Source organism: Echiichthys vipera (genome assembly GCF_963691815.1).
Source record: "Echiichthys vipera genome assembly, chromosome: 20".
Lineage (NCBI taxonomy): Eukaryota > Metazoa > Chordata > Actinopteri > Perciformes > Trachinidae > Echiichthys > Echiichthys vipera.
Window position 1 is genome coordinate 975,054 of NC_139845.1, and position 12,344 is coordinate 987,397.

The window sequence follows — 12,344 nt, forward strand, 5'->3', positions numbered from 1 at the left end:
TCTTGAAAAATGACAACAAACAGCACTTTCTTCAGCTCCTTTATTCTGCATCATATTTATTTAATTTTCCTCATTTATGGAGATTTACGGACGACAGAAACAAAATAAAACAAGAAAGTGTCGGATGAAACAGCCTCTCAAGGAGGCGCTTGCTTCCTCCGTGAGAGACGCCATCGTTGTTGAATCACAACAGTCGCTTCTCAGCTACGTCACGTCTCTGAAACCTGATTGGCTCGACCTCCTGAAACCACTTTACTACGGAGCGAATCCAAGATGGACGAGAGGAGCGAGGAGGAGCCAGAGTCACCTGGAGAGAGTCGGGTCAGGTCTCACTCACTTCCTCCACTAACTTCTCCACGTTTTACCGTAAAACTAAGCTGCTTTCCCACCAATCATTTGAACTACCGCTCGTTAAAACGCTCTCAGACGCAGCCGTGTTCAACTGTGAGGGCCGTGTTATAAAGTGTTATCGTGTTCTTTGGATCCTGGTCGATGACCTCCGTCTGTTCGTTGTTTAATATTTGCTGTATCCAGGTTTGAATCCTGGCTGGGGCCCTTCTGTGTGGAGTTTGCATGTTGTCCCCGTGTCTGCGTGGGTTTTCTCCGGGTTCTCCGGTTTCCTCCCACAGTCCAAAGACGTGCAGGTGTTGGGTTCATTGATGACTCTAAATCACCCGTAGGTGTGAATGGTTGTCTGTCTCTGTTCGTCTCTATGTGTCCTGTGATAGACTGGCGTCCTGTCCAGGGTGGACCCCGCCTCACGCCCGATGTCAGCTGGGATCGGCTCATGCCCCCGAGACCCCGACAGGGACAAGAGGTTGAAGATGAATGTGCAAGCTTCAAAACTGTCCACAGCCCTTCAAAATAAAATACTTGCTTACATCTAAAGACATTAAATCAGTGACAAACATCAGGAAACCTCCGGGTTTGTCCTCATTCACAGCTCAGTCGCAGAAACACGAGTCCAGGTGTTTGTGTGTGTTTATGTGTGTGTTTGTGTGTTTGTGTGTGTGTGTGTGTTTGTGTGTGTGTGTCCTGGTCGCAGCTGCAGGCGGCTGAAGGTGACTGCTGCGCTAATGGGAGTGAGTCTCCGTCCGTCTCCTGATGTCTCTGGTGTCAGGAGCCGCTCGTCTCCCGGGGGACGCATTAGGAGATTACACGCTTCACTGACAGCGTCCCAGCATGCAAGGTGACGGACCGGTTTCCTGCCGCGGCCGCCCCTCCACAACAAAACACAGCCGTTTGTGCTGCTGCTGCTTCACCGTGACCCTCTTTAAACGCCACACCGTGCAGCAGCCGAGCACGTTAATGAAGTGGGTTTCCTTCAGTCCACACTCTCGTTATTGGTCCTCGGGCAGAGGTGAAGTTTAATCCTCTGCTCCTCAGATGGAAGAAGGAACACTTGGACTCTGGGAACGCGGCGTGGACTCGTAGGTGAATCATTTAAAGCTGAAGAAGGTCGTTTTTTATGACGTCATTGGTAAAAAACGAGGTCGTTCTAAGTGTCTGAAGTGATTCAGTCGTTGCGTTTGTCTCTTGGTTCAGAAGCTTTGTCTCATCGTTTACAGTGAAACTAGGATGCGTCTTAGCGCGTAACTCTGGTTAACTCACATCCTGCTTTACACCAACTCCCACAGAAGTACAGAGTAAGGGCGCCCTCCCACTGTGCCTCCGTCCCGTGCCCCAGCACGTTCCACGGCTAAAGTCTGGTTCCTTTGACCAGTGTGAGTGCAACCGTACCACGTCTAGGAGCGGCACGCTTGCCGTCCACGGCCCGTTTGGGAGAGGTGGGCTTTAGTAAAGCACGTTTGCACGTGTACGAGCACGAGCGTGCGCACGTGTACGAGCACGAGGCCTACGGCGGCTCTGAGGTCATTTCCTGTGCGCCTGTTGGGACGTAGAAAAAAGAAGGAGGGACCATGCGCGGACATTTCAAACAATGGCGGTGAAAGGTTCACGTTGGTGTGATGCGGAGGTGGAGTGTTTACTGCAGATTTGGTCGATGAAAAGATTCAAAAACAGTCGACAAGACGCACAAAAACTCCGAGGTCTACGGAAAGATCTGGAAACAAAGCCACGCATCGCCATGACGTCATCAATGCGTGTGACGTGTTACGGCGTGATGACGTATAGGCAGCAAGAAGCATTCTCCGAGGCCCAGGTAGTGTGAGTACAAACGGGCCTGGAGGGGGGGACAAGGACCCTAAAGCACGGGGCGCGGGACGGAGGCACAGTGGGAGGGCGCCCCTAACTCTCACCTAACCCGACTCTCGCCAGATGAGTTTCCTGCTTCATTCTCAATCCTTGCATGTGATTGGATAAACCACTCGTCCGTCTTCTTTATTGACGTGCTGCTTCAACCGCTCCCATGGAAACCAACCGGTTACGTTTCCTCCACCAAAAGCCTTCAGAGCCATTCTCTGGTTCTTTAAAGGAGAAAAGATTCTCGTGATCGGAAACACGCTGACACAGCAGCGTCCATGTTGGCGCCTGCTTCCTCCCTGAGAGACGCCATTGTTGTCTGAATCACAACAGTCGCTTCTCAGCTACGTAAGAAGCACTCAGCTACGTGCGCTTGTGTTGCTAACCCTCACACTGAATCCCACTGAAACACTGCAGCCTGTGCACGTCGGGGACTCGTCTGTCCGCCCCCAAAGCCACAAAACCAACATCTGAATCACTGCAGCTGATTAGTTTCAAACATTCAAAGCTGAGAAAGTGTTTTTTGGAACAGTCCTTAAATAAACTGGGCCTCGCTGTGAACGAGAAAACGCTCTGTCCCCCTTCAACCTTCTCTGTTTCCTGCGATTAATCACTACAACGAGGCGTTCACGGGTCCTTAATGAGTCCGGACGTGTCAGTGACTTCAATTAAAGCTGAATGTCTCTGCGGCTGAGATAACGGCGGCTCCTCGTGATGCACCAAACCAGTTAATCCCCCCAGAGACGAGAGCGCCTTTAAGCTGCCACCGAAGCTTCTGCGTTACACAGAGACTGAGACGCTAACGTCACGTCACAGCTACAAGAGTCTCCGCTCGTCAACGTGAAGAAAGATCCTCCCGTGTGACGGAAAGGCCTCTGAGATTTCCCGTCCGCTCCCTGAAACATTAACCCAGATTCTGTCGATTTCCCCGTCAGGAGCTGAAACCACGACGCCCCTTCAGTCCTTCAGCCGGAGGACACGGAGCTTTATTAGCGTCCTGGAAACAGGTCGTTACAGAACCTCAGGAACAGCTGCAGTGTGTCCGTGTGTCTCCTGTACTGAAGGAGCCAAACGCTTCCTAAGATGATATGTTTTTGGTGCTTATTAATGTTATATTTGCTAAATGGACTTGGACTTATAACGCGCTTTCTGACTACTCAAGGTGCTTTCACAGTGTTTGTCCATTTGTCCAAGAAGAAGAATTCCTTCATTACTCCCGCAACAGGGAAATTAGATTTTCACTTTATTATGGTTATTCATGACACACACACACACACACACACACACACATGCACACACACACATCCTATATACATGCTATTAATGGAGGGATGTTAGAGCGAGGGGGCTGCCAGTGACCAGCACCACGAGCACTTGGGGGTTCGGTGCCTTGCTCAACCGCATCTCTTTAGTGCCCAGGAGATGAACTGGCACCTATGGACTGAGCTACTGCCGCCCATGGCAGTGGACGTCTACAGACCATCTAATGTAATCATTCACACCACATTTACACGCCCATGTGCAGCACGAGGAGCAATTCGGGGTTCAGGTTCAGTGTCTTGCCCAAGGACACTTAGACATGTGGACTGGGGGATCAAACTGCCGATCTCTCAAATGTAGGACGACCCACTCTCCCATTGAGCCACAGTTGCCCCATATTTGATTCTGGTATTGTTATTGCCTTCCTCTGTAACAGGTGGGTGTGTGCTTCACTTTAAAAACTGCAGTTTTCGAGACCCAGACCCAGAACATGCTGGAGACCTTAAATATCTGGTCTGGTCTGCGGACGCCTCCGGGTCCCCGAGGAAGAGCTGGAACGCACCGCTGGGGGGAGGAGGGTCTGAAATCCTCTGCTCAGCCTGCCGCCCCCCCTCGACCCGGCCCCTCTGATACACAGACAGAAATAAATGAATGGATGCAAAATGTTTTCATTTCTTTAAATTGATCGCAGTCGTCTTGCGGCGACGCTGAGCCCCAGCTGCAGTTAGGGCAGTTAGGACAGTAAAGTTAGGGACTCAGGGGGTCCCTAACTTTACGTATCTTCTGGTCTTTGTTTTGATGGTTGTGACGTTTGGTTTGGATTCAACCTTCGTTCACACACGTGTCCATTGTTTTTGCTCGCAGTGTAAAACTCCAGACGCCCCCAAACTGGCCGAACCGTAACCTTCGAACGCCTGAACCACTTTGAAAGACTTCAAAGACCCATCTTGGGTTCCCATCATGACACAACCCTTTAAAATGAAACTAGATAGCAGAAGTGGACGATTCTGTCTTTCCCTAAGTCCTTATGAGTCTTTCCTTGGCATGTTCCATTGTGGATCGAGGACCAGGGGTCCGCGAAAGACCCTAGTCGCCCCCGAGTCTCGCCGTGATCGGGAATTCTAGCCGTAGTCGACGTTTCTTCGCATCGTCCAATGAAAACAGCTGTTGGTCTTTATTTGGACGAGTCGACGGCAGAGTTTCGTCTCTGAGAACATGGACGAACGTGACCTCGTCCTTTTTTTTACGCTTTCTTGGTTATGAACGGTTCGCTGACATGCGAGCACCGCGGGGATACACGGGTCCCATGACCACGCTCCATTACCCTCCATCATCCACTTTAAATACACAGAGAGAGCACAGGGGGGGCTTTTCCCACCCTCCTGCCGCTGTAATGGATGTTATTTAAACGCACCGTTCTGGAAAACTTAAGAGTCTGACATGAAAAATGGTCGCTGTGAAAACACGTCCCGTAGAGTCTGAAGGACGCCGGCGGTATGTCGGCGCTTATGTAACATTGTTTATCATGTGTAGGGAATTTAACAGCTTAATTCATGTCGGTGTAGTTTGGGAATCACAGCCTCAAACATTCACTCAGGCTCCAAGTGTGGTTAGCAGCAGCTAAGCCCCGCCCACAGAGAGAGACTTCCTGTTTTTGATCCAATCAGGAAGCTCCGTCAGCGTCAGTTCTCTGAGTGTCCACTAGGGGCAGGTTTCATAACAGAGCAGTTTCTCATTGACCCCCATGTTAAACAGGCCGTTTACACAGCATCATTAAACCTGTTTAAGGACAAAAGAACATTCTAGTCTGTGTGTTTAGCTCAGATCTCCATGGCAACACTGAGGGGGAGGGGCTAGTTTTTTATTTGATTGGAGGTTAAAGTTTATGAATAATTAGGGGCGTGGCCTCTTGAGTGACAGCTAGCCTCTGGCCCTCACTTCTCCTCGGAGGTAAACGTCAGCCAGATGGACGTACGCCCCTCCCCCCAACGTCACATACATGCCCTTTTTTGGTCAGAGGAAATGAGGCGGAGTCAAAGTCCGACAAGATGGAGACTCCTGTAGGCGAGGACGACTGGATCAAAGTGAGAGAGCGGACCAGACGTCACCTTTTGTTTCCTAAACATAAAGAAATGAAACCGTCGGCGTTCCACTTCCTGTCCGGCGTTCCACTTCCTGTCCGGCCTTCCACTTCCTGTCCGGCGTTCCACTTCCTGTCCGGCGTTCCACTTCCTGTCCGGCGTTAAACAGAACGTCATATTTCGTACGATATCCTTCAAACCCGTGGATGAGAAACCGTTGCGTGGTTGCGTGTGAGTGTTTTCTGCAGAACCTTTGAGAGGAACAGAAGTGAAACTGCCCTTTAACTGATCAGACGACGGTGACATTTAGAGACCGGAGGGGGCGACCGCAGCGCACGCCACGTGGAGCGTCCTGCAGTCCAGACAGGAAGCAGAGACCTGGACAGAAGCAGGGACGAGGAGCTGCCAGAGAACACGGCAGAGACCAGAGAGTGACATTTAAAAACATGTGGACTGGAGTATGAAACAGGAAATGAGGTAGTGGCAGACTGCAGGTCACGTGCAGGCAGCGTGAGTCAGAGCGTCGGGGGCGGGGTCATGACGAGGGGCGGGTTTATATTACAGGACACGTCTGAAAATAAGTTTGGAAATGTTGCATCATGACGCGTCCGGGGCCCGGCCTCTGGATGATCCCTGCTGCTCTGACTGCAAACTCCCTCAGAGAGAGAGTGCAACAGGTTTAGGCTCCTAGAGGACACTTTAACACACGTTTATGCTCCTAGAGGACACTTTAGCACACGTTTATGCTCCTAGAGGACACTTTAGCACACGTTTATGCTCCTAGAGGACACTTTAGCACACGTTTATGCTCCTAGAGGACACTTTAACACACGTTTATGCTCCTAGAGGACACTTTAACACACGTTTATGCTCCTAGAGGACACTTTAACACACGTTTATGCTCCTAGAGTTCACTTTAACACACGTTTATGCTCCTAGAGGACACTTTAACACACGTTTATGCTCCTAGAGGACACTTTAACACACGTTTAGGCTCCTAGAGGACACTTTAACACACGTTTAGGCTCCTAGAGGACACTTTAGCACACGTTTATGCTCCTAGAGGACACTTTAGCACACGTTTATGCTCCTAGAGGACACTTTAGCACACGTTTATGCTCCTAGAGGACACTTTAGCACACGTTTATGCTCCTAGAGGACACTTTAACACACGTTTATGCTCCTAGAGGACACTTTAACACACGTTTATGCTCCTAGAGGACACTTTAACACACGTTTATGCTCCTAGAGTTCACTTTAACACACGTTTATGCTCCTAGAGGACACTTTAACACACGTTTATGCTCCTAGAGGACACTTTAACACACGTTTAGGCTCCTAGAGGACACTTTAACACACGTTTAGGCTCCTAGAGGACACTTTACCACACGTTTATGCTCCTAGAGGACACTTTAACACACGTTTAGGCTCCTAGAGGTCACTTTAGCACACGTTTATGCTCCTAGAGGACACTTTAACACACGTTTATGCTCCTAGAGGACACTTTAACACACGTTTAGTCTCCTAGAGGACACTAACACACGTTTATGCTCCTAGAGGACACTTTAGCACACGTTTATGCTCCTAGAGGACACTTTAGCACTTAAAATAGAGTCTGACTTCATTTCATCTAACGGAGTCGGTGCTGACTTGTTGCAGAGTTGTGTTTTGTCAGCGTCACGACAACAGGACAGACGTGGAAACACAATAAAACCCACTGGTGTAACGGTCCGTCCCGTTCTGTGGGACTGGGTGCAGCTCGGTTTCCTTTCAGCAGCTCTTGAACTGTCGTTGTAAAAGCTTTTATACGTGGAACTGATGAGAGTTCAGTCGGGGATGTGTTTCACAGTCTGCAGCCGTTTACGGAGAAAAGATCCAAATTTAGAGTTTTGATGTTTCACAGCTGCTTCACTCTCCAGCGCGGCTGCAGCTCACGTCACTGACTCATTATCTGAGGACTGTTTCTGTAGAGTCATCAGTTTATCCTTCACTTTGGAAACTGTCCGAAAAATGTCTCGTTTGGTCCAAAGATATTCAGTTTAATATGAAAACTTTCTTTCAGAACAGCTGCAGAGTTTGTCGATGAATGCATCAGTCGACGGATTTAATCACCGCGCTCACAGTTCTTCTGCAAACGTCTGGTCTCTAGGAATCGCAGAGACCGCCGTCCCAGGGGCGTGCACAGACTATTTGAAGGACACGGGCGAAAAGGAAAAGAAGGGCAAATACAGCGCGTCCTCGCCACTGAAGAGGACACTTTAACACACGTTTATGCTCCTAGAGGACACTTTAACAGGTTTATGCTCCTAGAGGACACTTTAACACACGTATAGGCTCCTAGAGGACACTTTAACACACGTTTATGCTCCTAGAGGACACTTTAGCACATGTTTAGGCTCCTAGAGGACACTTTAGCACACGTTTAGGCTCCTAGAGGACACTTTAACACACGTTTATGCTCATAGAGGACACTTTAACACACATTTATGCTCCTAGAGGACACTTTAACACACGTTTATGCTCCTAGAGGACACTTTAACACACGTTTATGCTCCTAGAGGACACTTTAACACACGTTTATGCTCCTAGAGGACACTTTAACACACGTTTATGCTCCTAGAGGACACTTTAACACACGTTTATGCTCCTAGAGGACACTTTAACACACGTTTATGCTCCTAGAGGACACTTTAACACACGTTTATGCTCCTAGAGGACACTCTAACACACGTTTTTCAACAGTTGGGGGGCTAATCGTCACCAAATTCGGTCCAAAACATCTGGATGAAGCATGAAAACTTCTATGTTCCCTATAGTTGTGGACGTGACACATTTGGCCGGCGGATGGCGCTACAGCAGCATCATCTGACTGTAAATGAATGAATGTGTGTGTGTCTGACTGTCCTTCAAATATCTGAGGAACCATTCGTCCCAGCAGCTTCGCTTTGGGCAGGTGAGTCGTGGAGGACTGAAGGGAGTGCAGCGTCGAACATGAAGCCGATCGGACCGGTGGTTCCCCAGCAGCGGCGCCTCCAAACGTCCCGCTCTGAACCCGAAATCACGCTCGGTGATAGATCAGATGATTTGTTTACGTTTAAAGTTTTTTATCTTCATCTTGGTGAATGTTTTCTGCTCTCGTGTTTTTAACGCCCTGCTCCATAACACACTGTTGTTGTTGTTGTTGTTGTTGTTGTTGTTGTTTTAACGCACGTGTCTCCTGTTTTATTGTTGTTTATCATCTTTATCCGCTTATTAAATCTGCAGCTGCCGTGATTTCTGAATGACTGTGTTTCTTCTTCTCTCAGATGCAAATGTGTCTCTCTCTCTTCTCTTCTTCAGGTCATTTCATGCACCCCCCCCCCCCCCCTCAGTCCACCCCCCCCCCCTCCCTCGGGTCATTCCATGGGAAAAGAAACTTTTCCTGCAGCCCTGAGACAAACCCAGCTATTTTAGGAGAACACGTCACTGCTTTGAGCTGCAGCCCACAAACTCTCCCTCTTTTCCATCATCCCGCTCTTTCCTCTTTTCCTCCTCGGGACTTGTTGCACAGCAGCAGACGTGTTGCTCTCAAACCTCTCCACAGTTCACGGACAGCAGCAGGAACAGGGCTCTGGTGTTTTCATGCACGGCGCAACATGCCTGCAGCCGCGCGCACAGCTGAGCCATGACACAGCCCGCGGGTCGCGCTCAACTTGTGGAGCCGCTGAGCCGCGTTCAAGGTTCCGCTGTGACATTGCAGAGCCTCGTTTCCTGCGTCCCTGCCCCCCTTTATGTGCGTGTCTCTGTGCAGGAGAGGACGGGGATGGGTGGACGGAGGAGCACGAGCCCCTGAGCCACAGGTATTCATCTGCGATCACGAACGGGGGGGGGGGGGGGGAAACGCATGAACGTCGCATGTTTTTCAGCCCATTTCTCGCGCTTCTGTGCGTTTTTACGCGTTTAAACAGCTTTAATTCACCAGTGCACGTCCGCGGACGCACATCTCACGTGACATTTCACCATAAACAACAACTCAGGTGATAACCTTGAGCCCGCGCCGCGCTGGACACAACAGGTTCATTACGCGCGACACTTTCTGTCTCCGCGTTCGTCACGTTTCCTCCTGAAAATCGTTTTTTTTTTTCCTGTTTGATGCTTTAAAAAAATATAATGTGGATCCCATTCATGTTGAGCGTGTGTGCGTGCGTGTGTGTTTTTGTTTCCCCCCTCCCTCAGTGACGGAGCGTGCACACACACACGTCAGCTCGGGGGGAGGGCGCAGCCTGCTTTAAGATGCGCTGGATGTGACAGAGGAGTCCAGACTACAGCGGCGCGTGGACCGGGGAGCGAGAAAAGGTGAGCGTGGACTGGAGGGGTGGGGGGGCAGCAGCGGCGGCGGCGGCGGCACAACAATGCCAGAGGAGCCGGCTCAGCGGCAGACGTGACGCGGACTCACTGAGGCCGAGGAAGAGACACGCTCAGCGGGTTTTTCCAAATTACGCGCAGCGCGTGAGGGGGGACAGAGGGGACTGAGCTGCGGGGAGAGGAGCCCTTCTGCGGGAGAGGGGGGTGGGGTGGGGGGGTAAGATGACAGTGGTGCCCGCAGAGAACCTGGATGAGACTGTGGCACTGGCCGCGCTGTCGGCCCAGGATGTGTACGCGCCGGAGAGGGGAGCCGAGAACCAGGAGTGCTGCGAGCGCGTGGTCATCAACATCTCCGGGCTGCGCTTCGAGACGCAGCTGAAGACGCTCGCGCAGTTCCCCTCCACCCTGCTGGGGGACCCGCGCAAGAGGATGCGCTTCTTTGACCCCCTGAGGAACGAGTACTTCTTCGACAGGAACAGACCCAGCTTCGACGCCATCCTCTACTACTACCAGTCCGGGGGGAGGCTGCGCAGACCCGTCAACGTGCCCGTGGACATCTTCATGGAGGAGATCAAATTCTACGAGCTGGGGGAGGAGGTGATCGAGAACTACAAGGAGGACGAGGGGTTCATCAAGGAGGAGGAGCGCCCGCTGCCCGAGAACGAGTTCCAGCGGCAGGTCTGGCTCCTGTTCGAGTACCCGGAGAGCTCCGGACCCGCCAGGGGGATCGCGATCGTCTCGGTGCTGGTCATCCTCATCTCCATCGTGATTTTCTGCCTGGAGACTTTACCGGAGTTCAGGGAGGAAGCCAGGACTTTCGACGAGCAGCAGCTGGCGTTGAACGGGACCGGACCCGGAATTGCGCGCGCCAAGAAGCCGAACCCCTTCACAGACCCGTTCTTCATCGTGGAGACCCTCTGCATCATCTGGTTCTCCTTCGAGCTCCTTGTGCGGTTCCTGGCGTGCCCGAGCAAGCCCGCGTTCTTCAAGAACATCATGAACACCATCGACATCGTGGCCATCATGCCCTACTTCATCACGCTGGGGCTGGAGCTGGCGGAGCACCAGGGGAACCAGCAGCAGGCCATGTCCCTGGCCATCCTCCGGGTCATCCGCCTGGTGCGGGTCTTCCGCATCTTCAAGCTGTCGCGGCACTCCAAGGGGCTCCAGATCCTGGGGAAGACCCTGCAGGCGAGCATGCGGGAGCTGGGTCTGCTCATCTTCTTCCTCTTCATCGGGGTCATCCTCTTCTCCAGCGCCGTGTACTTCGCGGAGACGGACGACCCGGACTCCGGCTTCAGCAGCATCCCGGACGCGTTCTGGTGGGCCGTGGTCTCCATGACGACCGTGGGGTACGGGGACATGTGTCCGGTGACCATCGGGGGGAAGATCGTGGGCTCCCTGTGCGCCATCGCCGGGGTGCTCACCATCGCGCTGCCGGTGCCGGTCATCGTGTCCAACTTCAACTACTTCTACCACCGGGAGACGGAGCACGAGGAGCAGCTGCAGTACACGCACGTGACCTGCGGGCAGCAGGGGCCCCAGTTCGAGTTCAGCCACAGCGACAGCAAAGCGTCCCTGTCCAAGGGGGGCTACCCGGACAGCGAGGACGCGGACTCCGTCAAATACACCAACTGCAGCCCGCACAAAGGCTACACCGGGAAACTCACCGACGTCTGACCCGGGGCCCAGAGAGGGGGAGGGGGGAGGGGGACACCTGTCAGACCACATCCTGAGCTCTGGTCCCGGTCCAGAGGGAGGAAGGGAGGGGGGCACCTGTCAGACCACATCCAGAGCTCTGGTCCCGGTCCAGAGGGAGGGAGGGAGGGGGGCACCTGTCAGACCACATCCTGAGCTCTGGTCCCGGTCCAGAGGGAGGGAGGGGGGCACCTGTCAGACCTCATCCTGAGCTCTGGTCCCGGTCCAGAGGGAGGAAGGGAGGGGGGCACCTGTCAGACCTCATCCAGAGCTCTGGTCCCGGTCCAGAGGGAGGGAGGGGGGCACCTGTCAGACCTCATCCAGAGCTCTGGTCCCGGTCCAGAGGGAGGGGGAGGGGGCACCTGTCAGACCTCATCCTGAGCTCTGGTCCCGGTCCAGAGGGAGAGGGAGGGGGGCACCTGTCAGACCTCATCCTGAGCTCTGGTCCCGGTCCAGAGGGAGGGAGGGAGGGAGGGGGGCACCTGTCAGACCTCATCCAGAGCTCTGGTCCCGGCCCAGAGGGGGGGGGGGGGGGGCACCTGTCAGACCTCATCCAGAGCTCTGGTCCCGGCCCAGAGGGAGGGAGGGGGGCACCTGTCAGACCTCATCCTGAGGGAGTCCACCTCACTGACGGGTTCTCAGAGGACCCACACATCTTTGTCTTCCATCATCACCGCGCGGGAGGGAGCGCTTCTAGATTGTAGCACTTTATTATTATTATTATTATTATTATTAATTATTAATAATTATTAATGTGTC

The 12,344-nt window shown here is 52.5% G+C and overlaps 1 protein-coding gene across 1 annotated transcript; it reads left to right on the forward strand.

Moving 5' to 3' along the window:
* Positions 1 to 10,109: 10,109 nt before the first annotated feature.
* On the forward strand, positions 10,110 to 11,567 carry LOC310962792 (shaker-related potassium channel tsha2; the record flags this gene model as incomplete). Its single annotated transcript, XM_083935368.1, has 1 exon — positions 10,110 to 11,567. One exon carries the CDS (start codon positions 10,110 to 10,112, stop codon positions 11,565 to 11,567), a length of 1,458 nt encoding a protein of 485 aa, XP_083791494.1.
* Between the last annotated feature and the right edge of the window lie 777 nt (positions 11,568 to 12,344).